The 19,937-nt window shown below is 37.6% G+C and overlaps 4 protein-coding genes across 4 annotated transcripts; 2 read left to right on the top strand and 2 right to left on the bottom strand.

Annotated features, from left to right (window-relative positions):
- The first annotated feature begins 243 nt into the window (after positions 1–243).
- LOC108214415 (probable splicing factor 3A subunit 1) lies at positions 244–6,252 on the top strand. Its single transcript, XM_017386400.2, has 2 exons — positions 244–5,164; positions 5,815–6,252. Exons 1-2 carry the CDS (start codon positions 3,095–3,097, stop codon positions 6,082–6,084), a joined length of 2,340 nt encoding a protein of 779 aa, XP_017241889.1. The 5' UTR covers positions 244–3,094; the 3' UTR covers positions 6,085–6,252.
- LOC108214417 (splicing factor SF3a60 homolog) lies at positions 1,090–2,534 on the bottom strand. Its single transcript, XM_064090415.1, has one exon. It carries the CDS (start codon positions 2,532–2,534, stop codon positions 1,113–1,115), a length of 1,422 nt encoding a protein of 473 aa, XP_063946485.1. The 3' UTR covers positions 1,090–1,112.
- A 947-nt stretch (positions 6,253–7,199) lies between the features above and the next one.
- On the top strand, positions 7,200–9,011 carry LOC108214088 (probable UDP-glucosyl transferase 73B6). The gene has a single exon (XM_064090835.1). The coding sequence runs from the start codon at positions 7,271–7,273 to the stop codon at positions 8,735–8,737; it is 1,467 nt and encodes a 488-aa protein (XP_063946905.1). The 5' UTR covers positions 7,200–7,270; the 3' UTR covers positions 8,738–9,011.
- A 5,695-nt stretch (positions 9,012–14,706) lies between these two features.
- LOC108213296 (luminal-binding protein 5) lies at positions 14,707–17,763 on the bottom strand. Its single transcript, XM_017385076.2, has 8 exons — positions 17,640–17,763; positions 17,080–17,347; positions 16,780–16,994; positions 16,431–16,673; positions 15,840–16,319; positions 15,598–15,752; positions 15,413–15,495; positions 14,707–15,337 (listed from the first exon to the last, which is right to left on the bottom strand). Exons 1-8 carry the CDS (start codon positions 17,698–17,700, stop codon positions 14,851–14,853), a joined length of 1,992 nt encoding a protein of 663 aa, XP_017240565.1. The 5' UTR covers positions 17,701–17,763; the 3' UTR covers positions 14,707–14,850.
- Between the last annotated feature and the right edge of the window lie 2,174 nt (positions 17,764–19,937).

Raw genomic sequence — 19,937 nt, 5'->3', positions numbered from 1 at the left:
AAGTAGGGGGTTGGAGCGTTGCCGGAATAGTGGCTGCTCTGCCACGTTTTGAAGTTGAGCCGAGGTGGAGAAAGAAGTATGAATGGAGCTGAAGGAGGTTGAAGCAGCGACCAAGATGGGGCTGGTGAAGATGGAGGTGGAGATTGTGTTGTTAAAGAAATAATGGAGGTGGTGGTTGTGGAGGGGGTGGGCGGCATAGAGGTGGTGGTGGTTATGGAGGAGGCGACGACGGAGGTGGTGCCAGTGGCGGATGTGGAGGTGGGGTTGGTGAAGATGGAGGTGGGGTTGGGGTTGTTTAAAAATTTAGTGGTATTTGCTTTAGGATTTAGTGATATTTCAGCTTGGTTTTTAGTTTGTAGAATAAGGAGGTTTCTATTGGAGTAAGACTATATATATATATATATATATATATATATATACACACACACACACACACACTGTATATATATATATATAGGGTCCTACTCCAATAGAAACTACTAGAATAGAAACTAAATGAAAACCAATGCGATTAAGTAGAATGATGCGGGTTTTGGGACCGGGGATGGACCCCGAGGGGGCCTAGACGGGGTCTAAGTGGGGCCTAATAGGGCCGGGTCGGGGCCTAGTGGGACCATGGTGGGGCCAAGGTTTGGCTCTTTAAGACTGTCTGGAGCCTGTCCAGGGCCTGTGGGGAGCCTTGGCGAGGCCTTAGAGGGCCCGGGTGGATTGAGTGGGGGTGAGGGTGAGCCCTAGGTGGGTGATGACATATAGGGGGTGGGTGATGACATATAGGGGGTGGATGAGGTCATTTAGGTATAGTTTCTCTTGGTTTCCATTTTAGTTTTTATTTTAATGGTTTCTATTTGAGCAATTGCCTATATATATATATATATATATATATATAATCTTCTTCGAATTATTTTCAGATTTTTGAAATCTATCAGAATATTTTTAATTTTTTTATATCAATTTAACCTTTTAAAATTCAAAAACAGACAAGTAACATAAACAATTGAACACGGATAGATATTAGTATTTAACTCTATTCCCAGTTTTGCACCCGAGAAATGAGAACTTGCAGAAAACAAGAAGTCAAGAAACCTGCAAGGAACCGAGTGTTGATAGCTAGCCTATATCAACCCCTGTCGCTGCAGATCGGTGTATGTTTTCTTACTATAGATATTTCCCTCTTGGTCTTCATACTCCTCTTCAAGGTCCGGACGCCACTTGTTCACTTCTTGACGCTCTTGTATACGGTCCCATAATTGTTTCGCTTCCTCAATCGATGTGATTTCATTGAAATTCTTGGTATTAGGAATGCCAAGGCAACGCATTCCGTGCTGATGCCTCCATTCCTTAAAGTGACGCTCATAGGCTCTACGGCCCCGGTAACTCTGGTTCCCACATATCTCACATTTAAACTCCTGACCCAGACCATGAAGCTTGTACAACCAGTATGGTATAGGCTTCCCATCCCAACCCATTGGCAACTTCAAAGGATTATTATAAATTTTCTGCTCATCGTCATCACTTTCAGTGTCGGCTTGTACCTCATCATCTTCTGATCGTTCTACTTCCATCTCTCGGTATGTTAAAGCCTGCTTCTTCTCAACATTTTCTTTTGTACGTACTATTGTCTTATGTAACAGATCGCATAGCTTTTCCATCTTAGCTTCCATCAAGGCAATTTCTTGTTCTCCTTTCAGAAAATGCTTTTTATCCAAATTTTTGAGAGGTGTATTCTTGGTAAGGAAAAGCCTCTCTGCACGCTCAAGAATAGTACCACCAGTCTTTAGTCCTAGTGCTGCCAAACCCTCCTTTAACCGCTCAGGTCCCGCCTCGATGAGCTCTTCAACTGTGCTGTAGTCATCAAGATCAATGGCAGTGTGTCGAGAAGGATCATGTCCGTTGTTGTTCTCCTCCAACTCCGTTTTAACCTTTGAGAAAATGGTTTCCAGGTCTTGCAAGGGTTCTGTCCGTTGAAAGAAACCTATGAGATACTCCAGCAGCTTGCTCAGATACTCCTTGTATTGCCTTGTAAGCTTCAATTTGCGAGGTATTTTCCGATGAGCTTGTGGAAACACTTCAAGGTAGGCGGAGTACTCAACGGGCTCTCCAAATTTAGAATTAATGTAATCGTTGTAAAGTTGGTGCAGATCTAGATAACGACCAGAACCTTCCTCGCCACTGAAGTAAATTACCTCGAGCATTGGCTCAATTTCATCAGTTGCATGATCAACAACACGATGACGCCTATGATACTCCCGAATCTCTTTCAATAGATCGTAAAACAGGTTATGTTCGTTATCCATCTGGCATTCGAGAGCCGCAATCTCATCTTTCCTGGCATTGTCGTCATCTTGATAAATCTCAATGAGTTTGTAAGTCGTGGCGGAGATTTGATCGATCATACTGCGAACGCGGTGGCTCTGGTGAAGACGGTCTCTGTTACAAGTAGGTTCGTTTTGGAGATATTCCTCGACGATTGTTCGCTCGAGGCGTTCGACTTGCTCGTGATACGCGCGAGTCACCTCTAGTAAAGTCGCCGACATCTCTCTCCTTGGTCTCTCTATGATTCTCTCTCTCTCTCTATATCTCCCTGGTCTCTCTATCTCTTTGATTTGAGGGTTTTGTGACAAAAGTTTAGGGTTTTGGAGAATTGATTATGTGACTTATATAGATGCAAAAGCAAAGTTCTAACTTCTAACCTTAGTCGATATCAATTCGGAGTGAATCAATTCTTTCCCTCTTCGATATGGTTTGTGATGGAAACATTCATTGTCTTTGTTAAATTTTTCTCTGAATTCAAATAGGATTATGAGGCAAAACTTTGATATATTTTTGTTTTTTGATGCACTTTGATAGAGCTTTGATATATTTTTGTATTTATCTATCGAGAGGCTACTGAGTCGATAGCAAATTCAGAAAATAGAACACAAATTTTGGGCGGAATCGGAATACAAAGCCTAATCCGTGTCGAAAAAGAAAAATCCGGCCAGCTTGTCTATATATTCTAACCACCGTATTGAATTAACAAGGAGAACATATCTCTCGTCTCTCTCGCCCCCCCCCCCCCCCCCCCCCCCCGCTCCTCTCTCTCGAACAAGGCAAGATGTTAGGCTCCACGCCGATACTGCCCCTTCCGGCTCCACCGATTGATGGGAATCTTGGTCCTCTCCCTCCATCTGAATTGCAAGATAGGGAGATTCATGATGATATCGAGGAGAAAGAAGCAAGGCAGGCTAGCTCGGCTTCTGTATCTGTTGCCACTCACACAAAAACTATTGGACTTATTCATCCACCTCCGGATATTCGAACCATTGTTGAGAAAACAGCTACTTTTGTGGCTTTTGAGGCAAAGGATAGGAAAGAATTCGAACATAGGATTATGAATGATATTCCCAACAATCCAAAATTCAATTTCTTAAAATCTTCAGACCCGTATCATGCCTATTATCAGCATCGTTTATCTGAATCTCGTAGTCAGACTTCAGATGCATCTGGTCTTGAGTCAGCAGCTCCTGCTGCTGATGACAGCAATGGGGAGGCAAAGCCTGATCCCTCGGAACAGTTCTGGACTGTTCGTAAACCCCTTGAACCCCCAGCAGCAGAGCAGTACACTGTTCGTCTTCCTGAAGGAATTACTGGGGAGGAGTTGGATATGATTAAGCTCACAGCACAGTTTGCAGCTCGGAATGGGAAATCATTTCTGCAAGCACTCTCACGTAGGGAGGGGAATAACCCCCAGTTCAACTTCATGAAGCCCAAACATAGCATCCTGTTTAAGTTTTTTACTTCTCTAACAGATGCATATTCGAAAGTGTTAATGCCTCCGAAGGGTTTGACTGATAAACTGCAGAGCAGTGTTGACAGCATGACGACCATCCTTGAACGTTGCCTTCACAGGTTGGAGTGGGAGCGTTCTCAAGAGCAGGCAAGGCAAAATATCATGGATAAGGTGCGGCAAGAAAGGAAACAGAGGGCCAGGATTATTGATTGGCATGATTTCGTTGTTGTCGAGATGATAGACTTTGCCAATAACGAGGATGATGATTTACCAGCTCCAATGACACTTGAGGAAGTCATAAGGAGAAGCAAGATGTCAACTTTGGAGGAGGAAGAATTAATTGTTGAGCCTGGAAAGGAAGTAGAAATGGAGATTGATGAAGAAGAGGTTCAGCTTTTCGAACAAGGCATGAAGGTTGCTAGTCTTAAAGAAAATGGCGGCGGTAAGCAAAGTGAAGCCACAATAACCCCAATGGAAGAGGATCAACCAATGAGAATTGTGAAGAACTGGAAGAGGCCTGAGGAGAGAAATCGAGATCCAACTAAATACGTTGTTTCCCCAATCACTGGTGAGCTAATTCTGATAAATGAGATGTCTGAACACATGAGAATCTCTCTCATTGATCCCAAGTACAAGGAGCAGAAAGAGAGAATGTTTGCTAAGATTCGGGATACCACCCTTGCCCAGGATGATGACATATCCAAAAACATTATGGGACTTGCACGGACCCGTCCTGATATATTTGGTACGACCGAGGAGGAGGTTTCTAACGCAGTCAAGGCAGAGACTGAAAAGAAAAAATATGAGCAGGTCATATGGGATGGTCATACAGGGAGTATTGGACGTACTGCAACCCCCCAGGCCATGTCTCAAAATCCTAATGGAGAGGAAATAAATGATGTGGCCAGCAATCTTCCTGGTCCTGCTGCTCCTCCAAGACCTGGTATGCCATCCATACGGCCGCTTCCTCCGCCTGCAAACCTTGCTGCTGTTAATATTCCTCGACCCCTGATTCTGGGGGCTGGGGTCCTTGCTCCAGCCCCACCACGGCCTCCACTTCAAGTTTGCGCTCCACCTCCCCCATTGCAAATCAACTACGGACAGCAGCCTTTCATGGTTAATCGACCTCTTCCTTTGCCTCCGTCAATTTCTGTGAATCCACCCAGTATTCCCATGCCACCCCCACCAGGATCACAGTATACACCTCTAACAGCTCCTCGACCTTATGCACCCAATGTCATGCCCCAGCATGGGATGCATCTTGGAATTCACCCACCTATGCCTCTTGGAATTCCCCCACCGCCTCCACTTCTGGAGGAGCCTGAGCCAAAGAGGAAAAGACTCGGTGATGATTCTATGCTCATTCCTGAAGATCAGTTCCTGGCTCAACACCAGGTATGGAGTATCTTTTAATTTTATTATTCTACTGCAAGTTTTACCCTTGAACTTGTATCCACGTTGCATCTTCCTTTCCGAACTAAACTCTTTGTTGCCTCATACCGGATAAGGTGCCAAAGTTAACTATTGTTAATATTATGAATTCAAGGACAAAATTTTGTTGCAATTTGTCCATAGCACTGTCATGGATTAAAAGAGTCCTGTTAAAAATTGAGCTGCAAACACCAACTTTCATCATCACCGGATGCAGTCTATGTGATAAGAACATTAAAAAAAAAAAAAAAAGTTGATCCACTAATTAAGATTACAAACGAGTAATTCACTATGACTCAAACAACTATGACTTAGTACAAGAGCAGAATAGTATTAGGATCAGCTTGGGAACGTCTTCTAAATGCTTTACAGGTGTAAAGCTTTTCTCTAACTTTACTTCGAATTTGAGGAGTTTGTGGGTATTTAATTTTTTAATCGAACAATGATCTTCTTTTTTATAGCCTTTGTTTCAGTAATTCTGATCTCTCATTATTATGTTGCATCTCTGTTTCAGTAATTCTGACTTCTCATTCTATGTAGCATTTCTGATTCAGTAATTCTGACTTCTCATTCTATGTAGCATTTCTGATTGATTTTTTCTTCTTTGACCTCAGGGACCGGCAAGTATTAATGTGTCTGTGCCAAATGTTGATGATGTAAACCTGAAAGGGCAGGTACTGGAGATTAGAGTACAATCTTTATCCGAGACGGTTAGCAGTTTGAAAGAAAAAATTGCGGGAGGGATTCAGCTTCCTTCAAACAAACAGAAACTGAGTGGAAAGGCTGGCTTTCTCAAGGATAATCTTTCCCTTGCTTATTACAATGTCTCAGGAGGAGAAACACTTTCCCTTTCGTTGAGAGAGCGTGGTGGTAGAAAAAGATAAGATTTTTTGTTAGCGGATCTTTTGAATTTTGACTATGAAAATTACATAAGCATTAGTCGTGAGAGGTTGGGAATTGTTAAATCAGATTTGCATTTGCTCATTAATGTCTGCAACATATTGGATATTAACATTTTGTTAAGTATAACTCCTTTGGAATTTCATGGTTATCATGTCTAGTCTTGTGTGGTTGGTACTCATGCTTTCTGTTTAAAATATATCATCTTGGTGATGGTTTAAAAAACCATAAAATGGCAATGCAACTGGCTCTTGCTGCTTATAATTAGTTCACTCTGTACTTGAACACTTTGTTAATTAGATCTGATGTCACACTCTGTGCAAGAATATGCATATCTTGTTTCTGGTCGGGAGGAGATGCATGTATTTGATTATAATATTAATATAAAAATAAAAGATTATGTTATTGGAAAATATATATAATCTTCTTCGAATGATTTTCAGAATTTTGAAATTTTATCACAATAATTATTATATATCAACTATAATTTAACCTTTTAAAATTCAAAAACAGACTAGCAAAATAAACAATTTAAACGCGGATAGATATTAGTATTTAACTCTATTCCCAGTTTTGCACCCGAGAAATGAAAACTTCCAGAAAACATGAAGTCAAGAAACCTCACTAAATCATGGGCACTATAATGAATAAGTCCCCACTACCCAGTACCCACTGCTGCATGTCTTCTGCATGGCAATTCAAACCTCAATGACACCAGATTTCACAATCACACTCTAGCTTCGTTGATTTGTAGCAAGACACAGTTACAATCATTCCTCAGAGTCAGTGCTTAATAAATTCTCATACAATTCTTACTTCAGTACATCTCATTCAGTTAGTAGCATACGAGCAGTCAGGGGCGGATCTAGTAAGAGGCACGGGGGACACGTGCCCCCCCTAAAATTTTTTTTTACATTTTTCCACCATTCTAAATTTTACAAAATTACAGAAGTGCCCCCCCTAAAATTTTAAAATATATACAAGTGTTTTTCAAAAATTTGCTTGGTGCCCTCCTAAATTCCGTCTCTAGATCCGCCCCTGCGAGCAATGCTACATGCACATGCTACAGGGACCATTTTGTACCCCAAATCTACGTATGAATCACTTAAAGTAGCATATATACCAGCACTTTTTACACAACACTTCCAGTATCATACATCTCACCAAACTATGACAATGAGCACCTCTCGTCCTCTGGAGATTTACATGCTCCCCTTCCTCTCCTTCAGCCACATGATCCCACTCTCCGAAATCGGCCACCTCTTCTCCTCAGCCGCCCAAAATGTCACCATCCTCACCACTCCTCACAACGCTTCTTCTCTCCTGAAAAAAACCACTGACTCGCCTAATTTCCGCGTCCAAACATTTCCCTTCCCTGCTAAACAAGTCGGCCTTCCTGATGGCCTCGAAAACTTTCTATCTGCCAAAGACATTCCTACTGCCTCTAAACTTTACGCTGCAATGACTCTTCTTCAAGCAGACCTCGAAAGTTTCATGATCTCTAACCCTCCCGATGTTATAGTTTCTGATATGTTTTTTCCTTGGACCGCTGATTTTGCTGCCAAAATCAGCGTTCCAAGGATCGTGTTTCAAGGGGTGTGCATGTTTGCACAGACCCTCAAACACGAGGTTCGTAAATCTGATTCACCACATCACAGTGTTGAATCAGATTACGAGCTTTTTGTCATCCCAAATCTCCCACACAAGATCACAATGACACGGTCACAGCTTCCGGACTATATACGAACCCCAAACGGGTACACTCAGCTAATGGAACAGTGGAGAGAGGCTGAATTGAAGAGCTACGGCATCATTGTTAACAACTTTTCAGAGCTCGACTCTGTGTACACTGATTACTACAAAGATGCTACGGGAGGAAAGATTAAAATCTTCCATGTCGGCCCGACATCGTTATTAAACTCGAACAGCAATAACAAGATGGAGAGAGGCCATGAGACAGTCGTCACTGACAACGACCGTCTCAATTGGCTTAACGAGAAAAATTTTAATTCGGTGATTTATGTGTGCTTCGGGAGTGCCTGTGTGTTTCCTGACCTGCAGCTTATGGAAATAGCCTGCGGGTTAGAATCATGCGGGAAAGATTTTATTTGGGTGGTTTTCGGAAAGGATGAGGAGAAGGATGATGACATGATTAAATGGACACCCTCTGGTTTTTATCAGAATGTGATTAAAACCAAGAGGGGCATGATCGTCAGAGGATGGGCGCCGCAAGTGCTCATCTTAAATCATCCGTCAGTGGGCGGATTTGTGAGTCATTGTGGATGGAACTCTGTGATTGAAGCTGTGAGCTGTGGAGTTCCAATGGTGACATGGCCTTTATATGCTGAGCATTTTTATAATGAGAAGCTGTTGACTCAGGTGTATGGGATTGGAGTGGAAGTTGGGGCAGAGGAGTGGAACTTATGGGTTGATTCTGGTAAGAAAATTGTTAGGAGGGAGAAGATAGAAGAGGCTGTGAGGAAGTTGATGGACGGTGAGGATGAAACGGTGAAGGAGATGAGGAGGAAAATTGAAGAGCTTGGGGATGTGGCTAAGAAGGCTGTACAAGAAGGTGGTTCTTCACACAAGAATTTGATGGTGCTGATTGAAGAGCTGAAGAAACTCAGAGACCAGTGAATTCTGGGACACCGGGTGTGTTTGATGAGTCTTATTTCTCAAAAATAAATATTTCTTCCGAATATGAGGAATCCAATTGCAGGGTCTTTATAATGTGTGGTCAGTAACTACTTTTTACTTGGGTTAAAGATTTTGATTGGTCGAGATTTTTATGCATGCATGAGATCATCATTATTAATGAAACTAGAGCTAACAGTAATCTCATTATCTTCGGAATATGTAGAACAAGGAGAGAGCAGCCTAAATGGTCATTAAACTTCTTACTTGTTTTCAATCTGGTCATTTTACTTTAAAATATTTTATTGTGGTAACTATACTATAATTACTTTCACTAATCATCATTTTTCAACTAGCTGTGTATAACTAACAGAAGAATTATATTATCGGTAAGTCTTTTTAACTTGTTTATTTCAATTTAGAATATAAAGATTAGTTTTCTATATTTGATAGCAATTTTATTTTTATTGTGAAAGGTGAAAAGAAAAAAAAATACAGAAACTAACAAGCAATGAGACTGGAACTGAAGTTAATATATCTGACTTTCATTGATTAACCATTTTATCATAATGACCTGGAGCTTAACAAGGAGGCTGCAAATATTTGGAAGAATGTAGCACAACAACGGAGTCAACCGTTCCCTTGAGTTACGACGAAAAGATGAAGCTATTCTGAGTAATTTTATTGGTTAGACATTAGATATTATTTTGGAAGTTACTTAGCTTCAGTTTTACTGCATGAAATGGGTATCCTTCTATCAGATATAAAAATGTTGTTAGGAAATTTCCCAGGTATACCGATTTCTCATGTAAGGCGCAGCGATAATTCTTCGGCACATGATCTAGCCAAACATGCCCTGCAAATAGAGGAAGAACTTTCATGAATGGATCCATTAGGAACAATTATACATAGATAAGGAGCGTTGTAGACATGAAAAGTCCTGATATGAGGGTTCTTTTCTGCCTAAAAGGTGGGTATTAAAGTAGTTTTACTGTGAGGAAGTTCTGCATGCACCTATTGAAAATTTATTCGTTGTGGTATTTTACACAACCGAAATAACTATTATGTTGAAAAGGATTTATGGAAACCGTGTAAATTTTAAAAGGAATTAATTTTGAGAGTTCAGCATAGTATTCTCTTTCCTTAGTCTTAGTTTTCTTTATGATATTATAAAGCTAGATATGTTTCCAGGATGATAAGGATCCTGTTTTAGTATTTTAATCAGGATGATTTGCCACTCTTCTACAGGCTTCTTTTGAGAGGAGAGATGTTAGATTTTGGTGTTTTGAAGCCTGAAACTCTGCCCTGGTAATCTGGTAACTAGCAAAATTCTATTACTGGCTAAAGAATCGAGGAGTCTCGATGGTCATCAGGTGAGGACATAAAAGCCTGATATTAATTAACCAACCAAATCCATTATAATGTCTTGAGTCCTTTTTCATTGTTTATTGCTGGTGAGCAGATTGTATTTCATTATATTTTTGTTGCATTAGTAGTTCTTATGATCTGTGAGAATATTAGACATTTGGGAATGTTATCAGTCGATCAGCAATTAGTATAGAGCTCTGAATATGAATACGAGGTGCTTATGCATACATCAGAATATAAGAGTATGTAAAGCCATAATGTGAGTGACATATCTTAATTACAAAGGTGCCAGTGTTCTTCTAAAGTTGAACTTACAACTTAAAGTTAATATCATATTCAGTTCTGGTTGACTACCTCACTTAAAAGGGAATCTTTAAAGTCTTTTACTGGTAGAATTAAGTAAATTTGAACATGTAGTTGATAGACAAGGGGGGAATAGATTGCAATTAATTGTGAACAAGACGATACTAGACAATCATGTTAATATTGTTGGAGAAAGGTATGTATTCCAATATCTTCTTTATGTTTCTTGCTCTGTTTCATTCAGTCTCTGCTTTCCTTTTGAAAGATGAAAAGCTCAAAAGGTGCTGGTTTCTATAATTTTCTTCTCCAGACTTGCTGGCGGGCTGTAATCACCAGAATTTACTATTGGACTCATTATCAGAAGTATATAAAAGATAAGTAGAATACCATCCAATAGAGGTACAACATGATACAATATTCTGGTATTCTAATGACTAATTTTCAATCAAGAAAGACACCACTGTAATTACGATATACATTTCGAATCAAGAGTACGGGAAGGAGATTTGACAGTTTTCTTTTCTCATCGCACACTCATTGTCTGAACATACTTTTAATCAAAGAATCTTTTAAGATAGGGTATACAAGTTTTAGCTGTTTCTTCAGGTTACAAATAATTATTATAATACATGATCAATTAACTGTCTATTCTTGTTCTGGATGATGTTACGTACTAAATGAGATGCATTAACAGATCTCAGATGGAGTGCAGACTGCTGCAGAAATATCTGTTCTTCCTCATAGTGTTAATTAGCTCGGCTAGTCATCATCTATAAGCACTAGCATCTTTACCACGGGACTTAGTGAGTGCATGCTTGTTTTACTAATATCCTGAAGTATGTGATTTATCACTTAAATTTAGTTGTCGGTCTGGCCCAAGGCTGATCTGATGGCTACAGAAGGACTACCTGCGGCTGGTTGGCCCCCCGAGATGAATGCTAGACAGGCTGGCATGATAAGAACTACTCTAAATAGGGTGCTAATTCAAATTAGTATCTTAGTAACTTATTAGGAGAGATCGCAAATTTAGAAATAAAATTTCTCTAACTCAACATAACTGATAGGTGAGAATACTTTTTCAAAAGCAGTGAAGTTTAACTTTCTCCTAAGTTACATAGGAAAGGTACCTTTCTCCAGTAATATGTACTTTGGACTCACTGTATGTGCTCAGCTTAAGGTACCTAACATCTATTATGACAATATATATAGATTTGAATTTACAAGTTATTATTGGGTGTGCTCAGAAAATGTTTGCAGGATATGGTAACTTGATTGTTAAATATAGACTGAGAGCTGCATGGTCTAGGTACTCGGGCTGCTTGTATTTTGTAGCTCTTAGTTGTCTTGATTGCGGAGAGATGCATTATTTTTGGGATTGGGATATACTTCAGGTTAAACACAGAGATGGATTTATATTGTTGGGATACTAGGGATATGAGGAGTAGAGAATGAGGTTATATATTCAAACAATGAGAAATAACACTATCAAGGAATGTAAACTGACCTTATTAACAGGCCTTAAACATATACACCGAGTATTTCATCCTCATAATGTATGTGCTCCATAACATTCCGAAGAGATTTCTCTCTTAACTTCTTTCTAGGTCAATACATTAATAAAGGTTCGACGAACTTATCCAGAGCTTCCCAAAGTATATCCTGTATGAAAGGGTGCGGATAGAACAGATCTTCCTGCAGAATATATGAAAGCTATAAGTATCAACAACTCAACTCTGTGTTTAGAAAGATAGGCTCCAAACTTCCACGAAATATGGAGACTAGAGAGGAACTTTAAACATTCTTGTAATGTGCCTTATGAGAAGCGCATATAATACAGAAATCTAGCAAACTGGGATAGTATTAAAGAAGTACAATGGAACATGCTATCAACAGTCATAATCTATGTAACTCTAATTTCAATATCGATTCATAATTTCTTTTAAATCTCATTGTATCTTCCCCAGTTTGTTACACCCTCTTTCTGACTGCATATCTCATTTCTTTCTGAAAAATCGAACAGGACCTGTATAATGAAGTTTGATTAACTGCTTGATAATATACTGAGGCATATTTGTCAAACTTTAATTGTATGATTCATCGTTAAATAGTACTGAGTCTTGGCCAAGTGAAAAGTACATCATAATTGTTAAATATAGGAAAATATCCTTAAAGTTTTTTAGTATCTAACCAAAGGTCCCCCTTTGGTTAGATTTTCTTTTATTATTTCTTTCTAATTTCTTTTGATATGTATTTTCTTCTCTTATATCTTGTAAATTATATTGATGCTGAGATTTGAATAATTACTAATTCTAATGTCTTTAATTATTAATAGTGAGATTTTGTTCCTTGGTTTCAGGGATGAGAAGGAAATAAAGTGGATCTAGAGCTTGGGACGTTTTATTTCGGACATTAAGTGTTATTGTCTAAACTTCCGGAGACATTTTCATGTCTTTCGGTTAGATAATAAGTTTTTTGAATGAAAGAAACTCCTCGGAGTAGCGGCGTTTTCTTGATACGAGCAAGTGCATTTCTATCAAAAAAAAAAAAAGTTTTACTGCATGAAATGATTTTTAGCAGCTTACACTTGGTAAGACTATGAACATGTTTTTTCCTTTCCAGGTGCTTGTGTTTAGTTAATGTTAGGTTGGAAAATCATGAGTTGCATCAACATTGTACACATGATATAGGTCTGTTCTGCCATAACATTTAGCCACACTGCCTCAAATTAAAATTAACAGGCCCTGTAGATATCACATTTTCACAACTATGTAACTGCTAAAAATGCCTTTAGGTAGCATTTCAATATTTATCTGCTAAAAATGCTTTTTTCTGTGACTTCATGCATTGATTTAAATATGTCTGAATGAATGTTCTCTGCAAATTACTTGGAGCTACAGCAGGGCGCTAGCTCTAAGGGTATCTTCTTTACTGAAGGTTTAAGATTAGAGTTTGTCAGCAAGAAAATGTGCGAGGTTCAGTTACGGATTTGGCAAATTAAACAAATGAAAAATGGATAAATAGATAAAATCTCCACAAAGATGATGATAACTAGGCATGTCAACGGGTCGGGTTTGGATCAGATCAGCCTAAATCCATATTCATATCCATTTATTTTTTCGAATTCGGATTCGGATCGGATTGGGACCAGATTTTTTAAAGACCAATCCATATCCAGATCCATTAGGAACACGGATCACGGATCGGATATCCGAATCCATTTAATTTTTTTTATTTTTTTTATTTAAAAATATTTTAAAAAAATTCATGTCGGTGATTCTTCAAGTTCCGGAAGGACAAGATTAAACGAGATTTCATGATGTAAGTAGCATGATATATTTTCATTCGATAAAAAAAATCACAAATTAAGTTAGAAAGAAAATACACAAAATGGTATAATGATTTCGAGGATATTAGTTGTCTAACTTCAAAACTCATACATACTCCTTTTGTTTGTTAATATACGACGTTTGATTTTTTGGCACACATTTTTAAGTGCTTTGACCGGTTAGTTAAAAGTATTTTTAATATTTTCTTTTTATGAATAAAAATATGTAATCAAAATTTTAATTTACAAAAAAAATCAATTAAAAAAAATATTTTATACTATCCGATCAACCCACCTAAGGATACGTGCCCAAGTCAAAAGTGTCGTATAAAAAAAAGAGAAAATCCTAATTAATTAAATGATTATTCAAACACATTTACAATCCAAGGACTCACATAAATGCTATCCAGTCACTACTACAATTTAAAAATTTTATAATATATATATATATATTCCACCAGATCGGGTTATTAACGGATCAGATCACCTTAAATCCATATCCGCTCCATTTATTATCGGATTTTTCTTATCGGATCAGATTTCGGATCGGATTTGTTTTTGACGAATCCATATCCACTAAGAAGATCCCGAATCGGTTCGGATCGGGCCGGAGCTCTGGTCCATTGACAAGCCTAATGATAACAATACATGTTGAATCCAGCAATATATTTTTACTCAACTAGTTTTTCTAGTTGTCTGCGTCTAGTCCCTCTATATATTTTCTGTCAAAGTTCTTTCCTCCTTGAAGCCAGAGTGATTTGGCTGTCTGGTTTCTCTACATGGACATAAGTACTATTTATATGTTTATTTATTGTAATAGGAAATGCAAGCAAAGAATAGCAGTGTACAAGTTATATGCTTTAAGGGTGTGACTAATAGAATGACCTTAATTAAGTAAGTATGTAGTTAAGTGACTAATAAAAAAATAATTAAACCAAAATGACCAGATTGGAGATAAGTATGAAGTTTAATGGCCATTTAGACTGCTCTCTCCAGAACAAGGTAGCTAAAGAATTTATAGTGTTCAAACAGTAAGAAGAAAATTAAATTAAGAAAATATTTTTTTTTTGACAATGCAGGCTTATATGCATCCTAAGTTTATAAATGATCAGTAACTAAACTAGAGCTCTTCATGTGAATCATCATCTTCAGTTGCTGTTGTTGCACCAGATCTTTGATAAACATCTGTAATAATCGGGTTGCAAACAGCTTCCACTTCCTTGAGTTTTTCATCATAATCTTCCTTTTCGACATTCTGATTATCATCCAACCACTCAAGAGCCTCCCTCACAGCTTCCTCGATCTTTTCCTTCTCATCCGACTCTAATTTGTCTGAAAGTTTGTCCTTGTCGTTGATCTGATTCTTCATGTTGTATATGTAAGTCTCCAAGTGGTTTCTTGCCTCGATTTTATCTCTTGCCTTCTTGTCTTCCTCTGAAAACTCTTCAGACTCTTGGACCATACGCTCAATCTCCTCCTGAGTCAGACGACCTTTGTCATTGGTGATTGTGATCTTCTCGGTTTTTCCTGAGGCCTTGTCTTCTGCCCTTATGTTCAGAATGCTGTTTTCATCAACTTCGAATGTAACCTCAATTTGAGGAGTCCCTCTGCAAACAAAAGTAATGAATTTAACGGAATCTAAGAGGTTACATAAGTATATGATGGATGATCAAAGTAGATACCTTGGAGCTGGAGGTATTCCAGATAGATCAAATGTCCCAAGCAGCCTACAATTTTTTGTAAGACTCCTTTCTCCCTCATATACCTGTAAACAATTTAGGTTTAAATCCCCGAATAATAAACTTTTAGTTAAACTATAAGCGTCACCGGATGTGAATGTGATTCTAAGGTAGAAAGATTGCAGTACCTTAATGGAGACAGTAGTCTGTTGATCTTGGTAAGTAGTAAAAGTCTGAGACTTTTTAGTCGGTATAGCAGTGTTTCTTGGAACTAACTTAGTCATCACGCCGCCAACAGTCTCAATGCCAAGTGTAAGAGGTGTCGCGTCTATAACTAGCAGATCTAATTGAAATAAAAGAAAAAATTAATTTCATCTAAAGCCTGGAAACATTGCAGTATCAGATTTTTGCCAGGAGGATAAGATTTTACCTTTTGTTTTGTTACCACCTTCTCCGCTTAAGATCCCTGCTTGTACAGTAGCGCCAAAAGCTACAGCCTCGTCAGGGTTCACGCCTTTACTAAGCTCCTTCCCATCAAAATAATCACTCAAAAGCTGTTGGACTTTGGGAATTCTGGTGCTTCCACCGACAAGAACAATTTCATCAATCTGATGTTTCTCCAGATGAGCGTCCTGCATAGCCTTCTTTACAGGCCCCATTGTCTTTCTGAACAGATCACTGTTTATCTCCTCAAAGCGAGCTCGGGTCAGTGGTTCTGAGAAATCCACACCATCAAAGAGCGACTCAATCTCTAGTCGGACTTGATGTTGGTTGCTCAAAGCTCTCTTGGCACGCTCAGCTTCTTTTCTTAGTTTGCCAAGAGCTCTGTTGTCCTTGCTAATGTCCTTGTTGTATTTCTTCTTGATCAACTTAATGAAGTACTCCATAATTCTCTGATCAAAATCTTCTCCTGCACAAAAACAAAAGGCCAGACATCATCCTCCATTCCATACAATTCAGACTCACTAGACTAAGAGAGCACCATCAAGAACAAACAAGGAATCAAGTAGTAGATTATTACCTCCCAAATGAGTGTCTCCACTCGTGGCAAGAACCTCAAAAACGCCATTATCAATCGTCAATACACTGACATCAAACGTCCCTCCACCAAGATCAAAGACAAGGATGTTCTTTTCGCCACCTTTCTGGTCCAACCCATAGGCAATAGCCGCTGCAGTTGGTTCGTTGATGATCCTCACAACATTCAGACCAGCTATTGTGCCAGCATCCTTGGTAGCCTGTCGTTGGGCGTCATTAAAATAAGCTGCAGTCATAAGTCACGTTAAGTCATAAACCATAAAATCAGCCAAACGGGCTCTTATTAACATTCTTATAATAACCAACAAATAAAAATTGCTTAAGCTCCATACCTGGTACCGTAATAACAGCATTCTTGACCGTCTCCCCAAGGAATGCTTCCGCGGTCTCCTTCATCTTTGTCAGAACCATCGCGCTAATTTCCTCAGGACTGAACACCTTGCTCTCTCCATCCTTAACCTTAACCTGTATGTAAGGCTTCCCACCCTTGTCCACAATACTGTAAGGAACAAGCTTCCGGTCTCTCTGAACGTCTTTATCATCAAATCTGAACAATTTCATACAATTAAACATCAGACCTCGCAATCCCTCAACTATAAACACAAAAAAATTAGGACTGAAAAAAATATTACTGTCTTCCAATGAGCCTCTTGACATCGAAAATCGTCCTCTCTGAATTAGCTGCAGCCTGGTTCTTCGCTGCCTCGCCAATTAACCGCTCTTCGTCTGTGAAACCTACCCATGACGGAGTAATCCGATTACCTTGGTCATTCGCCACAATTTCAACTCTATCATTCTTGTAAACACCAACACAAGAGTAAGTTGTTCCAAGATCTATCCCAATCACCCCTTCCAATTTTGCTGATTCTTTTTTCGCAACACAGCATGAAAACAAGCTTCCTGCTCAAGAATAACAGCGAATATTTTAGGGTCAAATTCCTGATATACGTATTTTAATAGCATAAGTTCAACGGAAAAATCAGTACAGTAAGAATAATGGGGCTAGACTTATGCTACATTAAGCTTCAAAATTTCATAATAGTCCGTTTTAGTTAATCATCAGTATAAAACTTATGTGGCCTCGATAATATTTTCTTTCGAATCCGATATTTCGTAATCCTGCTTCCGACAACAAATATATAATATATGTCACAAATTAGCATGTTGAAAGTTAAGAAAAAACTGTACTAACCGATCAACAGAACTCCGAGGACAATAATTAAAGAACGACTCATCCAAGAAGAACCTCCCATAGCTTCGAGCTTGAACTGATCAGAATTGTTTTCAACTTTGTAGCTCTATAATTTTATATGTTATGAAGCCAACATGCAAGCAGCTTATATAGAGTACGAGATAGTACTTATTATTCTACTCTGTTCAGAGTTTCTAATGACGACCAGACATGTCATATTCCATTACATGGACCAATCAGATTTGAGCTATTTGTTGTTAGACAGTTATTCGGTTTATAGGGTTAATCAAGCAAATTGGGTGGTAGAAGTGTTTGTGTAAATTAAAAAAGGTTACTTTCTCTAAAAAAACTATTTATAATTAAATTTTTAACTTCTTTCGCAGGATGTACAATTGTTACGATGATTTTTGGTATATTAAAAGTATGGTACTTCAAAGCCATTAACAGATTTAATATAAAATTCATTTGAAAATAATATTAAATATTAAATATCTTATTATAATATAGAAAATAAATTGTAAATATATATTAAATATCATCCTAACTTTAAACATATATGTGAAAATATATAAAGGGTTAATTATCTAGTTAGTCACTGAAGTGGGCCTAATGTATTAAGTTATTCACTGAACTGAAAACGGTATCAAGATGGTCACTAAAGTCACCATAAATATCAAATAAGTATCTCAAAATATGAGTTCAAGTAGTAAAAATATTATTTATAGAGTTTTACCCATTATTTTTGAATGTTACCACAACCAACTAAAAGGTTATGACTTCTCGTATGTATAATAATATATTTAGATTTTATCAAGTTTATTTATTATTTATTTTTAATTATATACTTATTTATTTGTTTTAATTAAAAATAAATAATAAATAAACCTGATAAAATCTAAATATATTATCATAAATACTACAAGTCATAACCTTTTAGTTGGTTGTGGTAACATTCAAGAATAATGCGTAAAACTCTTTAAATAATATTTTTACTACTTGAACTCATATTTCGAGGTACTTGTTTGAAATTTATGGTGACTTCAGCGATCATCTTGATATCATTTTCAGTTCAGTGACCAACTTAATACATTAAGCCCACTTCAGTGACCAACTAGATAATTAACCCAATATATAATTGTTTTATAGCTTTAATTATTTTTTCGAAATGCCGGAGTCCACACATGCACAGTTGCCGGTGATGAGCAAACCTCAGTTCGGTTCGGTTCGGTTTTTGGATAAAACCGAAACTGAAGGTCTTTGGTTTTAAAAATTGAAAATCAAAACCGCAATTGAACTGGCGGTTTCGATTTTGATTTTAACCCCGGTTCGGTTTTAATTGGTGCGGTTTTGGTTTTAAAATCGTAAAAAATTAAACTAAGAAACATACATCCAATTTAATAAATAAATTAGCCAATTAGATTAATGGTTGAGGAGAAATTTTGAAATTAAAACCATCGCTTGAATAATGAACTATTTATGATATGTTCAATTGTATATAATGAATGATAATATTAACAAAAAACTAATCATATAAATTAACTTAATGATACCATACTTAAAATAACTAAAATATTTATTTGTGCTTTATTCACTCTGACAATCATACTTATAGCAGAATGCATGATGGGGATATTTGTGAAGGTTTTTAAGTCGTTCTGATAATTTTGATGTTTCTCATGTCATTAGTGTGGTTTGTCATTAGAGTTTCCACCTCATATTTTGAAAAAAAAAACCTCATTAGATTCTTTTAAGGCTAGTTTATATGGTTTGTTTGACCAAAATAGTGAAATCTTGTGTTTAGATTGTTTTTATGATTATATTCGCGTTGGTGTTGATGACAAGTGTTTGTTTAATGTGTGTGTGGATGTCCAACAACTTTCTTTTGCCGAGAAGACGATTCAAGCAACAATATATGACGAGCAAGTTTTTTTTTCTTTTGCCAGGGTCTACATACTCGTAGATGAATTGTATCTCGAGATACAATAACCGCTACAACGGAATTCATTCATTCAAAAAAGATTACTATCTAACCGAAAGACATGCAAAGATATCTCCGGACGTTTAGATAATAATACTTTAATGTCTGAGAGGAAAAACCCGTATAAATCTCTACCAAGAGTCCTGCAAAAACGAACGAAATAAGAAGAAACATAAATTCATATATAAAAATATATACAATACAAAAATTATAAAGGATAATATATCCAAAAACAAATTATTTCTAAGGGGGTGTGTGTATATATACTAAAATAACAAATAAAATAAAGTCTCAACCAAAGAAGGATCTTTGGTTAGACA

The sequence above is a fragment of the Daucus carota genome, chromosome 3 (genome assembly GCF_001625215.2).
Source record: "Daucus carota subsp. sativus chromosome 3, DH1 v3.0, whole genome shotgun sequence".
Taxonomy (NCBI): Eukaryota; Viridiplantae; Streptophyta; class Magnoliopsida; order Apiales; family Apiaceae; genus Daucus; species Daucus carota.
The sequence above is the reverse complement of the archived record's forward strand: the minus strand, read 5'-3'. Positions and strand labels throughout refer to the sequence as shown.